Source organism: Melopsittacus undulatus, chromosome 1, assembly GCF_012275295.1.
Source record: "Melopsittacus undulatus isolate bMelUnd1 chromosome 1, bMelUnd1.mat.Z, whole genome shotgun sequence".
NCBI lineage: Eukaryota > Metazoa > Chordata > Aves > Psittaciformes > Psittaculidae > Melopsittacus > Melopsittacus undulatus.
The window spans coordinates 66,885,791-66,909,665 of NC_047527.1; the positions used below are offsets into that span (position 1 = coordinate 66,885,791).

At 41.3% G+C, this 23,875-nt stretch overlaps 1 protein-coding gene across 3 annotated transcripts in view; it reads left to right on the top strand.

Moving 5' to 3' along the window:
* The first annotated feature begins 2,381 nt into the window (after positions 1–2,381).
* The window catches only part of PTPN3 (protein tyrosine phosphatase non-receptor type 3), a 157,530-nt gene continuing 136,036 nt past the window's right edge, over positions 2,382–23,875 (top strand). For all 3 annotated transcript variants that reach the window (XM_031052918.2, XM_031052919.2, XM_031052920.2), the window contains exon 1: positions 2,382–2,589. In XM_031052918.2, coding sequence (XP_030908778.1) covers positions 2,541–2,589 — 49 coding nt within the window. In that variant the 5' untranslated portion in view covers positions 2,382–2,540. The remainder of the gene's footprint in view (positions 2,590–23,875) is intronic.

Here is a 23,875-nt window from a genome sequence, read left to right on the forward strand (position 1 = left end):
GAAAGAACTTCTTCCAATATCTAACCTGAATTTCCCCTAAGTTTGAGGGAAAGCATAAGTATGAACCTGTTGCCCCTTGTCCTATCACTACAGTCCATGATGAAGAGTTCCTCTCTGGCATCCTTGTACACCACCTTAAGATACTGGAAGGCTGCTATGAGGTCTCCACGCAGCCTTCTCTTCTCCAGGCTGAACAGCCCCAACTTTCTCAGCCTGTCTTCATATGGGAGGTGCTCCAGTCCCCTGATCATCCTCGTGGTCCTCCTCTGGACTCGTTCTAACAGTTCCATGTCCTTTTTCTGTTGAGGACACCAGAACTGCACACAATACTCCAAGTGAGGTCTCACGAGAGCAGAGTAGAGGGGCAGGATCACCTCCTTCAACCTGCTGGTCACGCTTCTTTTGATGCAGGCCAGAATACAGTTGGCTTTCTGGGCTGTGAGCACACATTGAAGCTGGCTCATGTTCATTTTCTCATCGAGCAACACCCCCAAGTCCTTCTCCACAGGGCTGCTCTGAATCTCTTCTCTGCCCAACCTGTAGCTGTGCCTGGGATTGCTCCGACCCAGGTGTAGGACCTTGCACTTGGCATGGTTAAACTCCATGAGGTTGGCATCAGCCCACCTCACAAGTGTGTCAAGGTCCCTCTGAATGGCATTCCTTCCCTCTAGCGTATCAACAGAACCACACAGCTTGGTGTCATCAGCAAACTTGCTGAGGGCACACTCAATCCCATTGTCTGTGTCAGTGACAAAGATGTTGAACAGCACTGGTCCCAACACTGATCCCTGAGGGACACCACTCGTTACTGGTCTCCAGCCGGACATTGAACCGTTGACCACAACTCTTTGAGTGCGGCCATCCAGCCAGTTCTTTATCCACCGAGTGGTCCACCTATCAAATTGATGTCTCTCCAATTTAGAGACAAGGATGTTTTGCGGGACAGTGTCGAATGCCTTGCACAAATACAGGTAGAAGATATCAACGGTTTTGCCCCTGTCCATCAGTTCTGTAGCCCTGTCATAGAATGCCACCAATGGAAAAGTTGGCCTTGGAATGTACTGGAATTGCAATGCAATGGAAGCACTCACAGGCTGCAAAATGAGAGATTTTATTTACCCAGGCAAGAGAAAAGCAGGAAATTGCCATATTATGTCATTTTCCACTGAGGAACCTCTGGTGGACTTAATGTTTCCAGGAGGGTGTGATGTTCCTAGAAGTGAGAATTGATTTAGATTTTTTTCTCAGCATTCCAGTGTGAAAACAGAAATTGAACTTTTGCCAAATTCTGCAGGATTTGTGTGTGTGTTATTATTACAATAAGGTCATGTTCTTCTTAAAACACAACACTTTACATGCATGGAATCTCAGATGTTTGCTCCTCATTGTTGTCTGCCTCATCCCAGTATTTTACAAGTGTGCAATAATGATAGCTTCCTCTTTCATGCTGCATTTGGTACACACGTTTCAAAGCATTTTCCAAAGAAAGGGAACTATAATTATCTATACAGTAGAGATGGAGAAACAGAAATACTGAGAGGTAAAGCAATTTGCCCAAGGTGACAGGGAAAATTAGAGGCAGAGTCAGGCTTAAATCCCGCGTCTCTTGCTTTTTGATTCCTTGCTAATCACAGCCTTGCTTGCACTTGACAGCGGTATCAAAAGCTTGCAAGAACAACAGTAGTAGGAATCTGCTATGCAGGTTCTATGAGATGCCCCCCAGTGTGAAATAGATACAGGTTTTAAGGAATGCCCACCTGAAATCTCTCTCAGTCATGGGGGTAACGACAAATAGTAACTGAACTGCAGTGCTGGGGAACCCTCACTGAGTCCTGGATGGCTAGATGGAGGTTGCTGAAAAGCAGAGCAATCTCCACAGTTGCTGCATGGAGGAATCATCTCTGCAAGCACTGAGGCACCATTAACCTTGCATTTATGGGGGTGTATCTCTCAGAAATCAGGTTCACACAATTTGTTCAAATCAGTAACAATCGGAGTTGCTGTTCACAGAAGCAGAACCCTCTGCAGGTGAGATGTAAAGTTGCTTTGTCCCAGGGGAAGACACAGTGGCAGCCCTTGCCATCTGGGTACACAGCTGAAAGATTCTTGCTCTCCCACAGTGCAGGAGTGTCTGAATTCTACCGCTAGCTGTGGTTTATTTGGCTTGTGAGATTGATTTTAAATTATTTCCTGTATATTCGCAAACCCAGCAAGTAGTTTCCCTTTAAAGGGCACCAGCTGTGACATTCGTGAGGTTCGGTAATTTCAAATGAGGCGCTAAGAGACTACTCCTTTCAACAACTTTTTTTTTTAATGAGGGTGGGTACCTGTTGCAATGAATCAATTAAAGCTCTTCTGACACACAAGATGTGTGTTGCCAGACCTGTTTCACAGGTTTCTCAGGAGGGAGGATAACATGTGACAACACACAGAAGCAGAGTACTGGAGAAGATCAGAAGCTTGCATGAGTGAGCTTAGCCTTCCAAAATATATCCTCAAAGCTGTCCAAAAGACTACTGACTTTTCCAACAGACAGCACCATGGTGGAGCAAGAGATGCTGCTGTCCTGTGCTTATCCTCAAGAAAAGTGTAAGTGACCAAATATGATTTTGTATAAAAAATTAAAACAGAGCACTGGGAAGGAAATTAAAGAAATGATCTAGCTAGTATAATTGAAAAGACAGAGGGAGTAGAGGGGAAATGCTAAAATAAGGAAATAAGGAAGTTATTAACTTTATATTGTAGGCATGCAATTGAAATATGATTAGGGTACTTACAAGTGAAAGAAAGGATGCTTGTATGAAGAAGTCTGATATAAAAACATCCTGTAGAAACTTGCTTTAATCTTTGACTTTCCACTTGTATTTGAAAAGCGCTGTGGCGTGGGGTTCCTTGTGTGGTGGAGAATGTGAACAATGGCCTTTGATTAAGTAACTTGAGTGGCAGACTGGTAGACTGGAGTGCTGTGAAAGCATATTCTGGGAAGACAAAGTATGATTAAAAGCAATGCCTTTTTTGCTGCTGTTGACAATGCAAAGCATCTTTTTTTCCTAAGGCATCAGCCAGCTTTCTAATATTTTGTCCCAAATGTCAGCTGAGAGTTACAGTACAGTACTAATGTTCCCAAACCCATTCCTCCTTCTCCAAAGGAAGCTGTCGCAGAACTTCTTAGCTAACCAGAAATTTTATTTTTATTACTAGAAAATGTAACACAGGCAAGAAAAAACAAAACCAAACCTGTACATGCTGGCTTTTAAAATTGTTAGAAATGTTTTAAAGGACTTCTGAAAACACCAAGTCAGATTTCCAGCATGCCAAGGACGGGTATGACAGAAAGGTAGAAATGCAGCTGTCTATAATGAAATCAGGTAACTAAGTCTGGACTGGACTTGTCTGAACAAAATAATTAGGCAAAGGTAAAAACGGAACTAGTATGTCCTGAAGCCACTTCAATACGCTGCCAGAACAAAGTTCAGTGCAAAAAAGAAAGCGTCTCACTTTAAACTCAAGAAACTTTGCTTTTTGAATGGTGTGGCTCATTTTGGCAGCTGCACGAGGGTATTATTTAAAATTTACTTCAGATAGAAAGATTGTATTTGTTCTGAATGTAAAAATGTCACTTTGCATGGGGCTTTGTGTTGGTTATCAAGAGCGGAATAGGACAGGGATGTCAGCAAAGATGCAGTTTACCCGTGGAGAGATGTTTTCTATTATGTCTTGTTTTCTACTCCCTACAAAGTCCCATGTGCAAAAGGTGACAGACAGTTAAAAATCTTCTTTGCATACAGTGTCCTGCTGAGCTGACTTACAAGCCAGCCTGCTTGTAACCAAGTGATAGTAAGAGTTTAAAGGAAATCTGGAGCTACAATAGCTGTGCTATGAAAAAGAAAAACCCAGTGATGCTTTCCTTTCTGCTGCCTCATGTGTTATTAAAGGTTTTTAGAATGCAGGATGACAATAACCGATTGTTAGCTTTGCTGTAACCTAAGCAATATAAATGAGCATTTTTCTCTTTCATGGACTAATTTCCTTTTTGTTTTTTTTTCTCTTGTTTAATGCTAAAAAAAAACCCTGGAGTCATACTGGGTTAAAATCATCCAATTGCCTTTTATGGAAGACATAAAAGGTAACTGGAGCTCTTAAACTGTTCAGGTTTGTATATGAAATACAGCTTCATAGAGTGTGTTATTAATTATGTACGTGTGTAAGAGAGAAAGGGAGATTTCTCAGTCTCAGTTTGATCCCAGATTTTGCAGAAATGGGCCATGCACTGTAGAGGGTGAAAAATTTGCACAGGGAAATCAAGTGAAGCCCAGAGGAAATAAACCCATAGGAGGAAGGAATACATGTAATACCTCAGGATGGACAATCAGGACCCTCTAATTACATCTTCTGGTGGCACAAATCAGAAGTGACCCCCCCCCCAAAGCCAAACAAAGTACCCCCATGGGCTGAAGAAATGACAATGTAGAGGATCAGCCTTGTATTTACAGTATTAAGCACTTGCCAGGAACAAGTAATGCATGTAACTGACATGTTAAAAAGAAAAATTGAGCACTGCATGGGCCCATTCTAGGTGTTAAGGGTCAAACTGTGCCTCAGCAGGCAATGCATTTCAGTTCAAAACCAAGTGCTTTCTTAGGCTGGTCCAAAATGCCAACCTGCTGCACATTTTAGCTTCTAAATAAAAACCTAAGTCTTTTAAGAAATCTTTTCTGCTAAGCAAAATGGGCATGGTACATCTTTGTGAGTCCGCAGCTACTTGTTTGGGGCTGTTGGCTTTGTATCTTGCTACATGAAGTCAACAAGTATCTCAAAACTTCATAGTTGAACCTATAGGCTAGCTGTCCATGACGATGAATTTCCATGTGTTTTCTGTTTAATGACATTTGTTTCCCTAAATAACTTTCAAAGTAAAAAAAAACATTTATGTTTGGGGAAATTTTTTTCCCTCCAAGACACACCAGGATGGTTACAGCATTGAAAAATTAGCCCATAGTTAGTCACGGGACATGTTTTCCTTAGGTCCATGACAGTCCAATGTTTTAGTGCCAAGGTATTCACTCCACAAATGACTACTCTTTCCTTGTGAATATTAGGTGGGATTTTCTGTGGTCTGTCACTCACTGGGCAGTTGGTGCAAACTGCGGATTAGTAACTTCTGGTGTCAGGTATCCCTCCAGGAGGCTTGTCTCATGACAGATATGACAAGATCAAGAAAGTAAATGTCCTGAAACAGCAGCACAGAAGTTACGATTCCACCATCTCCTGCTGCTGTTGTGTTTTGGAGCTGTTTTTCTGTCTCAAAAACTATAATTCTCAAAACAACATTGTGGGAGTTGTATGTAGAGCATACAAGCACAGGTACCTAACTAGGCTCAGCACACTGCCTTCCTCTTCAATCTTTCTGAAGCCATTCAAAAAGATCCTCTTGGCAGAGATGGTTTTCAAAGGAAAATATACAAAATTAGCCATTACAATAGATTTTACTCCTCTTAGAAAGAGAAATCTATGTAATAAATGCAATTTCTTCTGGAATAGTGGCAAAAGCCTTCTGAACTGTGTGGCATAGTCCTAGATATCCCTAAATAGCTGCTTGCAAATGTAAATTTCAAATGAAAATAATAGAAGCTATCTTTTCGCACTTCTCCTTCTGTGTTATTGTTTATTTTAATAATGGTTTCACAATTTTTCATGTATTTTTAATATAATCTGTTCGTCTGCTCCTCTTGGCAGTATTTCTGTATTCCCAGAGCCCAAATATGTATTTTTTTTATATAAGCCTAGAAGAGCATATAACAAACGTACATTAGTCTCAACCACTAAGGTTTTGTTTGCTTGTTTTTTTATGGTTGTGTTTTCCCAGCCATGAAATGTCAAGCATACACTTTCAGGATGGCTTAATTAGATTTTAGATTTGAGAAAACATTCTAAAATTAATATAATTCATTCTCACGGCTTGAGAGCAGCACTGTGGTATTATGTGAGTGCCGGTGGGAAAATGTGGTAGGTCTCTATTCTCTATGTGTCTTGAGGAAACAAAAAGGTGGTGACTGTCTAGGAGTCTTTAAAAAGTCCTTCTCCTGAACATTTTCCTAGCCATTTACTCATCCTCAGCCTCATTTCTCTATTTTCAAATATAAAATCTTTTGTTTGAGTATATCAGAATTAATTTTTTTAGACTGACCATTTAAACAAATGATCACCCTCAAAGCAACCTCACTTATTTTTTGAAATGCCTACCGAATTTGCCAGTAAAGACATCAGATTGTTTGTTTGTTTAGATTGTGGATTGACATATTAAATCATGTCAGGATACGAACTGGTCCCAGGTGGACCATAAGAAAAACAACCCTAGTTATGTCCTTGTGGACAGCTACCTTGTAAAGGTCTACCAGAGGATCAGTTCTTAATCAATCTAATACATGCCCTATAAGATCCAGTAAGTGCACATTTTAAATCAAAATGTCATGTGGTGTTAAACTGTGTGCCTTGGAGAAATCAAAATATACGGTCCCAATACAGCTCCTGTTCATGAAGAGAGCTGTCATGTTGTCAAAACAAAAGACTTATTTAAGAAACTCTGTTTTGCAGGGAACTGTGCTGCCTGACTGTCAGCTTTTTTGGTTCTGATTTTTTGATATCTTGCCAAATTAACACATCAGTGTATGTCAAGCCAATCTGTAGCTGTAGTCAACTAATAGAAAATGATCTCTGTATCATTCCTTACATTCTGAAGATCAGATACGTCCAATCGAAGGAAAAACAAAGTGAAAACAAGCCAAAAGTATTACGCACAAGTCTTCATATGCTCCTCATCTCAGTACCACATTGCAGGATATTTCCATGTGAATTTCTCTGTGTTGACTTATCTCTGGAAGAAGGGCTTATGCAATGCAAGGGTGGAGCCCAGGTAGAAATATAAGATGGACATTTGCACCAGTCAAATGATACCGAGAAATGTATTTGGGAAAACAGCTTAAGTTCACTCTGAATAGCTGGGCCATTATAGTTTTCTTTTAAAAAAAGCTTTTAAAAGTGGGTATAACCGATGCTATTTGTTTTGCACATAGATGATCTTAGTTTTCCCATAAATGTGCTAGGCTCAGCTGGAAAAGGAGCTGGAGCAAACACCCAAGTTCTGCAGGCTCCTCTGGGGCCTGGCAGCTGCATAAAGGTTGCTCATGGACCCGGAAGATGCAGGGACTTTGCCCACACAGCATCCTTGTTTTGCTGTTTCTGCTGCTGTGGTAACGTGGGTGGGAAGGCTACCAGCAGCTGGAGGCATTCAGCTTCTCATGCAGGATGATGGGCTCTAAGGGACAGTGGGCAGCTGGCCTAGGCTGGCTTTGCAAGGAAGGGAAATGATGTCGAGGAAGAAAATAAAAGAAGTGGACTTGGAATATGGTTGCGGTACTGCTCAGCATACACTTTGCATCTCAAAGGTACACACACATATGTGCCACTGAGCTCCTGGGTCTGGAAAGATTTGAGTCTTTGCAGAGGTTTTTTTTTTTATCACATCTGTGACGTTTTTGCTCTGCTGGATTTCCAAGGGATAGAGCCTGTACTGCATTGGCCATACAGAGTTCTTGGTAGGGGTGGGTCTCCTTACTTACAATTATCCTCGCCATTTTACTGCATGGACTTGCCTCTAAAGAAAAAAAAAGCCAAACCAAAAACCCAACCCAATTCTGCTGTTATATTTTTGGCCCAGTTATGCCATCTGTCACCATGGAATCAAAGTTGTAATGGGATAACTGACAGCAAAACTTTTCATGGTGTTTCCTTCCAGACTGATGGTTTATCTTGGAGCACTGCAGTCTGCAGGGGGCTCTTTCCCTTGTTTATAGGAAAAGGAGCTAGGTGTCAAATCCATACAAGATTTTCTGACCTGGGACTTGTCTTAAATGACTCATTTGGGTCCAAAATCTCAAAAAAGCTGATGGCGATTAAGTTCAGGGACTTACTTGCTCTTAGGTTTACCAGAAGCTTGGAGCTGTACTTCTGTGCATGTCCTGAGTTGTCCCAGTCTTGATGGAGTTGGGTGAGCAATTGAAGGCTTGTTTTGTACCTATCCCTAACTAAGCATACTGTGGGGACAGTCAGTTACACGAGTGTCTTCAGAGCACGCTCAGCTTTCAGGGATCTATTTCTTACTTTATCCCATTCAGTGGCTGTTGCAGTCTGCAACTGAAATGCAAAATTCCTCTCCTCTGCCTAAGCACTACACAGTAGCCTGATTATTTACTTAGAGGACTTGGAAGTTTTCATTCCCTATTCAAATAGGGAATATTCAAATATCTTTGAACCCAAACATATGTTATTTCAAATCTATCATGTCTCTTGAGAGAAAACCTGACCAGCAGGAGTGAGGATAATCTGGCACTGGGCAGTGTCACCAGCCTGGTTGTGGTTAACAACACTCGCTCCAAGTAAAGCTGGACAGGAATGAGTTTTAGTTCCCCTGTTGTGGCCCCTTTTTCTTGCAGTTCACATATAACCACCACTGGTTAACACAAAGAAAATTGAAGGTAGACAAGGGCCAGAAACATGGTTGCCCTCATGCCAGGTGAGTCTCCTGAGCATGAGGAAACATGACTTGGTTGCTTAATATGCTGCTTCTCTTTATGGACTAATGAATCTTGAATTGTTTTCTGCACAGTTGCAGCTGGAGGATGAGAAGCATATCCCTCCAGCCCACTCACACTGACCTACTTTAGAGATGCTAATTGCATAATCTCAGGGGAATGGGGGAGTTGCAGCCCCCCTCCCACACACTGTGCAGCCAAAGCAGGAACCAAGCGTAGGACATCCCCTTCCCAGGTTACAGCTTTAGCAGATGGGCATTAAAACAATGTGTGGCAATCCTGCAAAGGAGGAACATTAAAATCCATTAAGCCCTGCTCAATTCTCTGAAACAAAAAAAAAAAAAAAAAAAAAAAAAAAACCAAAAACCCACAATATTTTGGAATAAATTTATAATATATTTTTGGAATATAGGATCATGATTGAATGCAAGTATCTCCTTGCAGGTCTGCCAGGTGGGTTTTAAGGTTCCTCTCCCCACTCAGTCAGCTCTATTGGTTAGGTCTAAGCAGGTACATGCAAAGCTGCTTGGGGTTGTTATAGCAAGCACCTAACACTCTCTTTGTGTGCTTTATAGATCTATTGCTCAGGATTCAGGCTCTGCTCAAAGGCCTGAGATCTTAAACATGGGGTATTACACCAACTTACGCTGAGTCACCTAAGCCCTTTATTGAATCTGGCCCCAGTGCATTTTTCAGGCTTATTTGCAGAGCAGCAGGTATTATTACCAGCAGTAACTGGGTTAATAACAGGGCCTCCAAGAGAGAAAGCAATTTGTAACACCTATGATGCTTTGACTGAAACATGTTCATTATCCATGTTCCCAGTTATGTAATAAGCAGTACAATAAAATTGGGAATAAAAACAAGGAATTCTTTTTCCAGAAATCTCTGCCTGTATATGGCCACTGTATCCTGTTTGCTTAGTACTTGCACAGTTACAGTTGCCTGGAGCGTCCTCAGCAGAATGCCCCTTGTGTATCTAGGCATGGATTAAAAAAATAAATACAGCAAATGCCAAAAAATAATAATTAAAAAAAAAAACCCTAGACATTTATCTTCACAGTGGACAGACAGTTATTATTGCACACTTGAAGCCTGACAGATGTGGTTTGCTGGTGAGTGGGTGAGAAAAAAGCAATATCTTAATTCATGTTGGGAGGAGGCTTTACTTCTTCAGCTAGAGAGAATAAGGTCTGAAAACATTCGAAGTTTTTCTTAACGGCTCCATACACAACATATGGACCTTCCTGAGCTTTTGACCATTCCCATTGTGGGACTCTGCCAAATGCAAGTTAAACAAAAGTTACCCTTACAAAAATATTTAGGAAGCCCTGTTTTAGAAGTGAGTGCACATGTTGGCTGTGACTCAGAGCACACCCACACACTGGGTAGATAGATTAGCATCTAAACCACTAGGCAAGTTCCAATTCTTGCTCAGAAGGTCAAAAAAGCCTGGGAAATGGCCATTGCTCCCTTTCTCCTCAGCACAATCTTTTTTTTTCCAGATTACAAAGTCATTTTGGATGGCACAGAAGCAGTGAAGTCAACTGATTTATTGTCATAAACAATTGTGTTCCAAGTTGGGAACCAATTCTGTCATTTCTGGACAAAAGAATAAAGAGGAGATTAAAAAAAAAAACAACACCAAAACCCAATGCACCAAAACCCAAACCTTTTTCTTTGAATTTGTTTCTTTTAATGTTTGTTTCTGTTCCACAGAAACCACTGGGATCTGTAAAATGTTTACTAGGGAGGCACATATTAGACAGAAGAGAGATAAAAGCCAAAACCCTCCTTGATAATATGTTTGTTTTGTGCAGAAACAGAGAAGGTCAAATCTGATGCTGTTTGCTCTTTTTATTTTTATTTGGTGGTGTATTCTCAAAACAGAACAGCTCAAAAGACCAAGACTGCCATATGCATTTCATTTGGCTTCCACATACAGTGGGTGGCCTGTTTCCAAGCCACCCAGGAATAAAGACCCTGCAGCTCCTCTGGTGTTGTGAGGAAGGTAACAGATACCCACTCCCCCGCTCTCCTTCCCACACTAAGATGACACAGGGATGCAGTTTGGTGTAGAGCTAATAGCACCAGGAGCCTTTATTAGGCCAAAAATTAAGCTATCTTGAAGTCTGAGGTACCTCCTATCCAGAAAGAAAGGAAAAAGGTTATCAACCAAAAACTTAGTACTAATGCATGTTTTATGGATTGTTACTAAGAAGGGTTTGATATAACACTGGAAGTCTGTGGGTTGTCCTGAAACCCTAGGTTCAGTCTTTTCTAGAAACCTCAGACGTTTATGCAATGTAACCCATGAATATTTGTGAGATCAAAACAAATGAATAAAGCTCTAAGCCTCTAGAGGTGACAAAAGTATCTAAACAAGACAGAGGCAGAAATGAAGTCAGAATAAAAACCAATTTCAAGATTTCTAACAAGGGTATCAAATGAAAATGTCATTGCAGAAGGAAGCTGGCTAATTAGGCAATATATGGCATTAAGTATTTTAAGTTAGCTGCAAGGGGTTTTGTCTGTGCTTTGTTCAGTACTTTTACTGTCGTGGTCCAGATAATGAGGGAGGCAGATAACATACAGGGAGCATGGAGAGTGACAGCAGGGTCTGAGCAGAAGAAATGCTTTTTTATTTTTATTTTTAATGATAATGGAAGAAAAGGGTCAGAAAATCACAACGATGTGAATTTCAGCAATACAGAAACAGCCTAGAGCTATATTCACTGCTGCAGACTTCTGTGGAGGAAATACAACAGATCTACAAGATGCAGGGCTATTATTAATATTGCAGCTGTACAGGCAAAGCAGAGCTTAGTTAAATCTTTATGAATACCTAATCCCTTGCAAAACCATGGGTGGAAATACTAACTCACCTTGCTGGCTTGTGGTTTGGATTTCTCTTCCCCCATTCTGGCTTTTCATTGAATTGCCTGTTGATCTCTGTGCTTCAGAGACAAATGGGCTCGAAATCCCCCTGAAGAATCCTCTGCCAATATTAAAACCAGCAGGAATGAGAGAGAGAAAAAATAAATGGCAAGGATGAGATGGTTTTTCTACCTTTATTCCTCCTGCTGGTGCTGTGTCAGAGGCAGTCCAAGACTTAGAGTGCAGCTCTCACTTCATTCACATTTAAGACAAACATCTACAGAAGTGTCTAGAAACAGTGCTTGGTAAAACCTGCTTTTCTTCTGCATTTGCAGAGCCATTTCAACAAGCTAGCTCTTGTTCCCTCTTCCAGAGTAACCATCACGTATTCAAGAAGAAGGGTGCTCCTGCCAAAAAGTTTGTCTTATGAGGATTATGCTTTTGCAAGATGAAATGTCAAAGAATGTGTACGATGAATCTTTTGAACTTTTCCTGTTAATAAATACAGAATTCTTTCTGACTACAGAAATTTTTTACATTAACCCTTTTCCTTTAACATTGAGTGGAACTTTTAAAATGGATGAGAATTATTTTGGAGATTTTTTCCTATTTGGATTTTGCCTTTTTATTTAAAAAAAGACCAAACAAGAACCCCACCAAAACATCAACACCTTTCATTAAGAATCTTTTTCATTTTTATTCAATTTTATCTATTAAACAAATATGGGCAGCTCTTTTCCTCCCATCAGTCTTGCGGGATGGAGCTGTGCAATCTTGCTGCAAGTAGTTAATGCTCAGAGAAAGCAATATAGGGCAATTGTTTTATGCTTCATTAAAGAGAAATTACCCAGGAAACAAAAAAGCACATTTCTGTAGGAGGTGCTGTGCTATCCATGGGGATCATCCTTGGGAGCAGTGGCACTCCCCAGGGGTGCAGGGTGACATCTGCTGTGGTTATGACACAGGAAGGGATGGCAGTGCCTGTGTCCCTGTTTTGTAACCACCTCAGATGACAGGAAACTATTGGCCATTAAGTCTGTTTTAATAGCTAGTAGTCACAGCTTCTATGACTTGAAAAGCCTATGGAAACTGTGGTTCTGCTCTACCTTTTCATATTTTGCCTGTGGCATTTGTTCATATGCTGAGGGAGGGCTCAGGCAAGCTGTGTTTCTTCCTTCCACACCTTAGTATCAGTTTGTTTGCTGTTTTTTTTCCCCTGCTTCCTTGTTAGCTTTTATCCTTTGCAATATCAGCTTGTCCTCACAGTCAATCAGAGAGGGCCCTGCTCTAAGCCATGGGAGAAGACCTTGTATGGGGGCTGGTGGCCAACTGTCTAGAGACTTCCCCTTCTCATAGAAAGGCTGGAATGAAAGGATGCATGGGATCTACAGGGGTGGCTTCCATGAGAAGCTGCTGGAAGCTTCCCATGTGTCTGATAGAGCCAATGCCAGACCCATCACTGGGCAAGGCTCAGCCCATCAGCAATGGGGTAACATAGTCAAGAAACAGAAAAGTTACTGCACAACAGGAACTACAGCCAGAGAGGAGTGAGGATATGTGAGAGAGGCAGCTCTGCAGACACCAAGGTCAGTGCAGAAGGAGGGCAGGAGGTGCTCCAGGTACTAGAGCAGATTCCCCTGCAGCTCGTGATGCAGATTGGGGTGGGGCAGGCTGTGCCCTTGCAGCCCATGGAAGTCCATGCTGGAGCAGATATCCACCTACAGCCCATGGAGGACCCCACACTGGAATAGGGGAAAGCCTGAAGGAGAAGTCTGTGGAACAGTCTTTTCTGGGAAGGACCCTATGCTGGATCAGGGGAAGAGTGTGAGAAGGAAGGAGTGGCAGAGACAAAGTGTGATGCACAGACCACAAATCCCATTCCCCATACTCTATGCTGCTCAGGGAGAGGAGGTAGAGAAAAACTGAGTAACTCTCCATCAGAAAACCCACTGCTATTTATCAGTCAGCTTCTGGTATTCATAGCTGAAGTACCCTGGCCAAAACAGAAGCAAGGTGAGCAGGTTTATCCCCAAGCATCTTCTCAAGTGAGAAGCTTCTTTTGCAGCTCAAGCTTGCCTGCCCCACAGGTCAGCCCATGGAAAGGCATTCCTGGGGAGCAAAGTGAGGTTACCAAATCTATCGCCTTGGCCAGACTTGACCTGAGAGAAAACTTGTGGAGAGCTGTAAGTTACTGTGTCACAGGCATGTCAGGAAAGACTGGGAGAAAGTAAAGGCTCCTGGTGGCAGAAAAGAGTGGACAACTGTTTCCAGAGTCCAGATTAGTTGAATATCACTGTAATTTGATTTGCTGCTATTTGTTTTTCTCTGCTGTGTAAAGCTGCAGTAGCAACTACCAGACAGAAATACTCTCCGATCTTGCTGGGAGGATATAATATACGTGTGTAGAGTGAAATGTTATTTTTCAGCTCTACAAAAAGCAAGAAATAGCCAAGTAGCGAAAATAAAAAAGTAGCCAGAATGAAAAAGTGGTTTAGCAATCTGAAGTGTACTCTTATTATTACTGGAGCATGACATTTTCTTAAGTGTATTTGATTCCATTAAGCTGGACCTGATGACACATTTAATGCGGTGGTTTTTTTTTGAACAATAACTTTTATTGCTATTCTGCTATTACTGCTTGATTTTTTAAGGAAGCCAATGAACCTTTATTCATGAGATTAATTTCTCCGAAGTATTTTGTCAATTCTAGGAAATGAACAAAAAGTTATTATATAAAAGAAATAGAATGTGTATCTGAGAGCTGAAGAAGAGCATATTAGCAATAATCAAGTTCATGCTTATTATCTTCACAGCCCCACAGGTGTGCATGGTGCTTTGAGGGCAAATATAATGACAAGCCTGTGCTTTTTTTCCACTAGGCAACAATCTATCAGGTGACTCATTCTGTCAGCTTGATTTTATAGGCTCAGATAATCTAATATTGAAAACCTGGAAAGATGCACCAGACTAGTTACTGCGATGAGTAAACAAACAGCACACACCACATGCTGTCAGCAAAAAGGCAGGGCTGTGTTTTAATCTCAGGTACACAGTTTGGTATTTTTATACCATATATATTTTAAAGGTGGCCACCATGCATTTTACTAGATTAAATCTTGCTTAACTAGGGAGGAAACAGATCTGCAAAATATTGTTTGAATCAAGTACATTCCTATATCCACTGAGAACTTCAGCACTGTAACCAAGTTCTTGCAAATTGTCCCCATAGCCATAATCCTTTCCTAAACTGGGCATAGGTGTTTACAAAATGTGAGTGTTGATTCCTAACAGAGTGATAAGGAAGTGAAAGAAAGCAAAAAACTGAGAGCAGAGTGCATCTACTTGACAAGTTCTGTGAGCTTGAAGGAAAAACATCTATCAAATTGGACTTGATACACCAGCTTCTTCAGAAAGATGTTTGCATCTTTTCCCACTTTTCTTACTTCTCTGCACAGAAAATATCTGCTGTGTTGTGTCAGATAAAATGAGTTAAACAGAAATCTGATTCATGAAACTGGAATCTTGAGAGGATGAGCTTCCTGGCAAAAGGGACTCCTCTCCTCCCTGGTTGGATTAGCACAGACGATTTTTCTGGGAAGGAATACATAATAAATAACATACTATGGCTTATAGAGATGCATAGGTGTAGTGGATGTTACCATGGTTCCCTGGGCACAGAGGCAGTGCAGCCTGCATGTGTTAAGAGAAACAGGGCAGTTCCTAGCCCAGCATTTCACATGACTCTGTGTACACGGAAAAATTGCCTTTATAAGGACATGGCAAATTCCTTCCTTGCTTTTTGTGCCACTGGATGTGTCTACTGTCTCCAAGTGGGGTGTAGTGATTTTCCTGAGCCTGAGCCACAAGACATCTGCTGGAGAGCTAAAAGGAGGAGAATTTCTGTGTGTAATTGGTGGTGATAGATGAAAACAGCTTCTCCAGGGCTGTGGGCTCTTCGCCATGGGAAGGGGCCAAGCCAGGCAGACAGCTGGGTCCCAGCCCAGCTCAGCAATACCACCTTAAAACATCATGTGCTGGCTTCCTTCCTCGTATCTCCAGGGTTTCACCCCCATGCCATGGCAAACCTGCTGTCAGCTACGGGCTCTACCATCTCACAGTGGAGAAACTCAGGGAAAACCCCTCATGCAGCACTCAATATGTAGGCTGTCCAGCTCACAGGTTGGGCTTCCCCTCTGAGTCTCTGCAAAGACAGGGCCAGGATGCTGGCTCTGTGCTGGCTTTAGAAAAGCTCTGATAATGTCTGGTATCTCTGGAAAGAGTCCAGGGGAATTTCTTTGTCATCTTCAACAAAACACCTGTAGGCCATGAGTCATAGCATCACAGAATGGTTTGGGTGGAAAGGAACCTTTAAAGATCGTCTAGTTCCAACACCCTACCATAGTCAGGGACACCTTCTACTAGAACAGGTTGCTCAAAGCCCCATTAACCTGGTCCTGAGCACTTGCAGGAATGGGGCATCCACAGCTTCTCTGGGCAACCTGCTACAGCGTCTCACCACCCTCATAGTGAAGAATTTCTTCCTAATACCTAATCTATATCTATGGATATGTGACATAATAAGAAATCACAGGTCCGTTGTGTAATCCATTGTCAACCAGTGAGCAAAAAATGCACCAAGCTGCATAGTTTTTTTTTTTTAAGTTTTAAGCTTAGCTAAAAGAGCTAATTTTTAAAAACAAATGACATGGAGCTGTTTGTACAGTGGTTACAATTCAGAAACGGATTAGCAGCTTTTAAAAGAAAATCCACTGTGACTGCAAAATACATAGAAAATAATAGGAAAGAACAGATAAAGCAAACAGAAAGGAAAGGCAAAAGATGCTACTTTCATTTTCTGGTAGGGTGCCAATTTGCAATTGCTAGATATTAGCAAGCTGAAAGGTGTGAATTACACTGACAAAAGAGTCATTAAGCCAAATTTCAACAAATATCTTCAAACTCTTCCTTGTTTCTGATGTAATATAATCTCATTTTAGACCTATGTTTATGCTTAAAGAGTGAATTAACCCACTTGGTAATTGCAGGCTAGTTTATCCTGCTTTTGCTTACTATAGGAGAACAGTGTCACAGGGCAGTTGCTACAGAGCACTTGGTACACCCTAGCTGTTTATGTGGCTTTGTGCAGGTAATCACACTGTCACTTGGCTCTTTACTGCCCCTAAAATCATAATCACAGAATGGTTGGAAGGGGACAGCTTTCACTAGACCAGGTTGCTCCAAGCCCCATCCAAACTGGCCTTAAACGCTGCCAGGGATGGGGCAGCCACAGCTTCTCTGGGCAACCTGTTCCAGTGTCTCACCACCCTCACAGTTAAGAACTTCTTCCTAATATCTAACTAAATCTATCCCCTTTCAGCTTAAAGCCATTCCCCCTTGTCCTTTCAATACTTGTTTTTTAAGAAAACCCACTCCAGCTTCCTTGTCAGCTGCCTTTATGTACCAGAAGGCTGCTCTAAGGTTTGTATCACACTAACTAGCAAACTTGGGCAGCAAACCTACACAAGAATCACTTATGGAGCAGAGTTTTGCTTTGAAGAGAAAATAGTAGGGTGAGACAAAAGGCTGCTCAAAAAAAAAAAAAAAACCACACTTGTTTTCTGTATCAATGATTTTGAGAACTGTTTTTTTAAGTTTATTTCCTTCTAAAATGTCTTTTGGCTTATCACCATGTTTCCCTCAGGCTTGTGGTCCAACCTGTGCTTTCTTTAATCCCTCCTTTCAACTTGTGATCTTTACTGTTCCTTTGCCTTGGGCTGCATGACCACCTAGTGCAACCCCCACTCCTAGTGGGATGCCGGTATTGCCATACCCTCTCCGTCCAGTTCACAGAAAAGCTCAGCTGCATTTGAAGGTTTAAGATTATTTCTGTGGAACACGGTGTTAGTGATTTAATAATAACCTGCCAACAGCTTTTTCGAAACATTTCTGATTCTTCTGCTCATATTCACATTAAATTATAGCAAAGGATGAAACAGGTCCACTTCCCTACCTCTGAATACTTGCTTGAAAATACACATATGTCCTTTCAGCCTAGATCCCTATTACTGGCTGGAAGCAACCTGCTGTGTAATGGGCAGGCTTTTTCTTCAGTTCCAGGACCTGCCTTATTGTACTGGTCATTTCTCCGTAATACTTACAGATCACCTCAGTCTCTGTAGATTTCTAGATTCAGAATGAAGCAATAGTTGGGATCATCTTTATTTTTTCCTTTTACTTTTCTTTTTCTTTTTTTTTTTTTTGCTGTGCTGAGTGTGGGAAGGCAACATCCTTTTAGACCATTCCCAGCTGAAGGCAATTTCTCAGTATTTGGCTTCTCTATTATTTCTTCAGAGCCTTCTCCTTGCTTCTATTTTGCTGTTTCTTGTTTCTTTAAAACTTCAGCTTTAACCCTATGCATTCACCCAGGAGGCCATCATGCAGATAGCCTGAACTCCCCAACAATGGTAACAAGCAGTTCTGTCAGCGGTGAGACTGTAATGAGGAACTCTGCTACAGATACTTCCACATTTAATAAGACATAGATTTGTTTTTCTATACTTAATGGTGTATTAATAGCGTTTCTTTTCCAACCTTACCAGCCTGCTTTCCTGAGATTGTAAGGATTGTGGAACTTTCTGATCAAAACTAAGCTCAAAGCCTTTTGGGAGTGTAGGAAGAGAGGAGGAGGACAGGCAAGCGGAGAAGCAGACTGAGAACATGGTAATGTAATCCTTATTTCCTTAGGACAGCAGACCAAATCATATCATAGATAACTTTCTCCTCCTCCACAGTATTCCGAAATAAAAATAGAGTGAATCTGAATAAAATGCCAAAATTTGAGTCTATTGAAGGGAAAAATTTCAATGAGTCCAAAACAAGTGATTTGGGACTGACTCTTGGAGAACTTGGGAACATTGCAGCCTTCTGTTCTTAAGTAAAATAAAATTTAAGAGAGAACCCTCTCCAAATCCATGCAGCCTTCTATGGGAAAAAAAACCAACCCCAAAACAAATAAAAACCAAAACCAAAACCCACTTACTACTTTTTCTTTTTTCCTCTTCTAATCCCTACTAAGTACATAAAGGAATCAGATTCATGCATCAAGTATGTCAGCTCAGAAGATAAGCATTTTCAGTTGTTGTAACAAAGCACTAATTGCTCCTACAATTCCCAACATCTGAACAAAGGCAGGTCTAGCAGTTGTTTTTTTCTTTTCACATCATCTCAAACCTCTTGACTAATTTCTTATCCACTGGCCAACACTCAAGAAAGCACTTAAACGAAAGCAGGGAAATTCAAAATCTTTAGCTTATTTAAGTAAAAGGATCAAGTCCCTTTTTTTCTGATTGTAATGCAAAGACTGTTAGCTGTTCCTGTTCATCCATGTTTCCAATGCAAAACTGTTCTGGGTGTTGCTCCTTCTAATCAACAATGCGATTCTGCTGTTAAGAACAGAAAGCTCCACAACTTTCCCAAGCAGGCAATGCTACCGCTGTTTGGGGTTTGTTGTTTTTTTAGTTCTTTCTTTCCAATTTGGACTTCAGTTGAAGCTGATTAAAATGAAAATTTCTATGTTTACTAGAATACAAACAGTCTGAAAAAGGACAAATATTTCACTGTAAAGGGGAAAAAAAAAACCCAGTGTTTCAAAATCTTTCACACTAGAAGGAAACAATGTTCTGAAACCAACCAAAACTTATTGCTTATGAATGAAATTGAGCTTGAAAACTCCACTTTCCACTGCTTCCATATGGCTTTTAAGATCCAGTGACAGGAGGCACCAGTTGTGAGACGGAAGTCTAAAGCTAAGTCTCAGTGAAGCTAAAACCCCAGAGTTACCAGACCCTTGTTTCTGTGGCAAGAACCTGTTTTTTTTGGGTATTTTTTATTCTATGTGGCAAGGCCATGCAGGAATCCGACAGAAAACCCCATGAGTATTACAAGCACTACAAGCTGTGGGATCACCATAGCCCATCAGGTGTCTTCTGCTCATGGTATCTTGTTTCTTTGGCAGCTTTTGGTGATGTAGTTTTTTAACAGTCACACTTTGGAGAAACATTTTAGTTCTCAGAGACTGAATTTTCCAGCATAAAAATTTGTTAGAAAAATCTCCAGTCACCCTGAGTTTTGCTGCCTTTATCAGACAAGACCAATGCTGAGACAGAGGATTTTTAGGAACAAACAGGGTGTAAATGTGGTGGACGTGGAGGAGGTAGAGGGTTCATCACTTAGACATCTGGATGTTGCACTATAATGGGTGCTGTCCTACAGGGTGCTGTGACTACATCTTGTGTATTATACAGGTTTAACCACATTTTTGTGAGCTATTATTAATGCTGACTTGCAGCATACGCCTTTGGAAGCAGTACAGTCAATGCATACCTGCTTACAGTGGGAAATTCAAAAGCCTCAAATTTCCTCTTGGCTAGCTCCTTCCTCCTACGCCCAACTCAGTCAGTGCCATTCGAAAACAGTAGTTGACATCAAGTTATTTTCTATTGTTGGAAAAACACTCATGGGGAAACCCACATCCCCTGTTGTAAAGGCATTGGAAGGTTGTGAAACAGGTAAATTTGGAGATTGCTTCTTTTTAGATTGTTTGCGAATGTGTCATCTCCATTTTTTTGCCCTCATCTACTATTATTTTTGCAGCTGTAGCAGGAATGGGCACCTTAGCCACTTTCTAATCAAATTAGCCAGGCCTCCTCCCACTCATGTGGAAGTCTGGTTGGATTTTCCAGCTTGGATTTATACCCTATGGACATGAGTTCAGAGGCTTTTTATCCGCTCTCACAGCTTTAGTTGCCTTGTTGCTGAAGCAGAAGTACTGCAGTAGTTATCAGGGTTGCTTTTGCACTGCTGCACAAGGTTAGATTAGCTACTGTACAAAAAAAAAGAGGTATTTAACTCACCCAGTATGATCAGGCTTATTATTAACTGCAAAAATCAGACTTAAAAAGGGAACCATAGAACAGGATAGCAGAGTTACAAAGGAAAATTCCTGCTGGATTCAGACTGGGCTGATTTTAGTATAAAGAGGAACCGTGTGAAGTTTGAAATATCCATGGAACAGGCAGGTATCAAACTGCAGTTATCTTCTGTGCAGAAAGCCTGATGGCTCAGGTGCTCTGCTAGGATTCATCAGTACAGCTCCAGTTATCTCAGCAATGCTTTGATACTTCACAATAATTAAAATATTTTTGGTTAAGATATGTTTCATCTCACAGTGTTAATTCTGCAGCTAGGAAAGATTACTTTTAAAGCAGTGCTTATAGCCCAGAGTCTAACTTCTGCCTTATGGGTATAACCGGCAAAAATCAGACTTTTTATTTTATATGCTTGTGTTCTAACAGCTGCATTGTATCTATTTTTGTACTAAAATTATGCTAATTTCCCACTTCATTAATTAATTGGTACCATGAGTGTTGCATTTGTAAAAGATGAGTTTTCTAATGATCCCTTTGGAAATGGTCTTACTTAAACCACCAGGTATTTAAAGCCACCTGTTTGAGATGGATTCACAACAATCCCTTTTCAATTAAAAATTATTTTTGGAGTTTTTATTTATTCATCATTTTATAATAAAGCTGAAATTCATTAGGATATGAGACTTCATTTATTAGAATATCCCTGAGCAGGAGCAATATCAGTAAGGTACACTTCAGTAAAGACAAATGTAATCCTTACAGTAATTGACCTACTGTTCATAGCAAAGAACTTCATTAGCCAATGTTAATTTGAGGCAGAAAGTAAAAAAAATCCCAAAAACCTAACCTCAAAGTGAAGGTTACTAACTTTCTTTTGTCCTTTCCTCCCTAGTGGCTTTGCCATTCTGAGGTTGTCTTTCCACATATCACACAACAAGAAACCATGTGAATCAGCATGGGCTTCAACAAAGCTGTCATGGAATATGGTAGCTGTATGTCTAATCACAGCTGTTGTTTTAACTTTGGGAAGATTTTGGATATTGCAGTGACCACTGAAACAGTGCTGGAGTCATTGTGCAAAAAAGTACATATCTTTTAAAGAATATATCTCTTTTTTATATCTCTTATTTCAAAATATATCTCTTTTTAAAAAGAAAAAAAAAATAGCTGTTCTCTTAAGACTACCTTATTAATTCACATCAGTTCATCCTGAGGATCAAGTCCTATAGACAAGGTGAGGTGTGTTCTGCTTCCTGCCTTCCTGGAGAAATGCTGGAGGGTTCAGTGCTGTAATTTCCTTGAGTGCACTTCATGCATCCTGCCCCACTCGCTCCCTCCAGCACTAGGGCCCGAGCTGGTGCAGGGCAGGAGGAGGAAACTACAGGCTTCCTTGATACCTAGCCCTGCAAAGGTTCATACTTTTAGGAATGTCCTTTCATTTCCAGAAGGATAGGATCTGGTACATGGCTAAATCCTGCTGCTTGCACCATCACTTTGCATTTTCCAGTTGTCTTAGGGATGAACTAGTCACAGAGTTACCCTGTCTGCACACAGCACCTAAATCTTCATTGTCCTTGAAACCCACTCCTCAAATTCACATATTGTTTGCTGATTAACAGTGGGTTTAGATCTTGAGGAGACCTGCACAAGCCTGAAGAGAATGTGTTCCTAATGAGAGAACTGGGCTTGTTCAGCCTGGAGAAGACTCAGGAGACATTATAGCAATCTTCCAGCACCTAAAAGAGGCCTACAAGAAATCTGGAGAGGGACTTTTTACAAGGGTATGGAGTGACAGGACAAGAAGGAATGGCTTGAAACTGACAGAGGGGAGATTTAGGTTAGGTATTAGGAAGAAATTCTTTATCATGAGGGCAGTGAGACACTGGAATAGGTTGCCCAGAGAAGTTGTGGCTGCCCCATAGCTGGAAGTGTTCAAGGCTAGGCTGGACGGGGCCTTGAGGAACCTGGTCTAGTGGGAGGCATTGGAACTAGATGATATTTAAAGGTCCCTTCCAACTATGATTCTATGACTGGGCAAGTCCATGCCAACCCATAGCTTTCAGCCACCATCAGGAGTTTCCACAAGCCTGCATGTGAAGTAGCAGCCCAGCATTCAGTGACACTTTACCTTATTGGGTGTGAGTATTGCCAATGGACAAGCTACAGATTAGCCAAAAAGCTAAGCATTTCTACAGTGACAACCCTTTTCCAGAATGGTATTTCAGATACTTAAAGCTACTAAGTGCCTCCAGAAAGGTGGTTTTATTTTTTTTTAACATAATGTAGAAATCCAACTGAGTAACTACATGCTGTAAATATTTCTTTACAAATGCTTTTATACTGTTACAAATATCAGCAGATTAATGAAAGTTGTGTATGGGAAAATAGAATTATAAATTAAATCTTGCCATGATTAATTTTGGAGCTCCAGCTACTATATTCATAGGTTTGGGATTTATTATTTCAAGGGGCTAGCTGCTTGGTGTATTGTGATTGAATGCTGAAGACATTTAGCACCATGAAGAACTGGAAAAAGCTGAAGCCTTTGAAACAAAGTTGTGCCCAACTCACATCAGGCCATATATTGTGGTGAGGAGATAGCAGACCCTGTCTTTTGATCCCCAAAACAAAAGCAGACAGCATTACAATCTTATGAGTTTGGAGAACCCAGGTGCATGGTGCTCTTGTGGATTTCCCTTTCACCTGAGCACAAAATCATTCCAGTTCAGGAAACCTGTAAAGGAAAAGAAGAGGTAAAGGACAGCATGTTGTGATGGCATCTTTCTTCAAGCAGGCAATCCCTAAGAGGCCATGACATCTCTACTCCTGTTCCTTTTTGAACTTCAACAGCCTCTGCTATTGGAGCTCCCTGTGACTCACACAGTTCATTTATCCCAAGAGGCATTATACATTGGATACTTCAGTTCTGTTTTGGATAGCGTTGCTATTAGACTTCCAGTTTTATAAACAGCTGTATGCAGATGATGAGATATCCAGGCTTATTGTTGCTCTACATGTGTGTAGGGCAGTTCACAGCCCAGTCACCCATCACAAGCCTAGCAGGGAGGCGGGGATCATCAACAGTGGCACTTAACATCAGATTTCAATAGGGCTGCTGCCAGCACAGGTCCCTGTCTGTTATGGACTGATAGGGATGACAGGAGCAGAGGAAGGTTGCTTGGTTTTATCTCTGGAGATCATTGCTGTTCAGATGCCGGCACCCCATCACAATGCTAGGTTAGCTGAAGCATGGCTTTCTAGACGACACCTCACAGCTTTGGGAAGCCACGGCTGGTTGAGTCTATGCAGGTCACCCAGAGCTCAGCTACAGCAGTAGCTGCAGTAATAGCAGTCCAGCCAGGCCAAATGGCACCTTACCAGCATGTCACCTAGGTTTGCAAGCAGACTGCAAGCAGGCAGAGCTCAAGTCACTCCCAGCACGGGCAGCGCACAGCACACCCAGGGAAAGCAAGGGTAAAC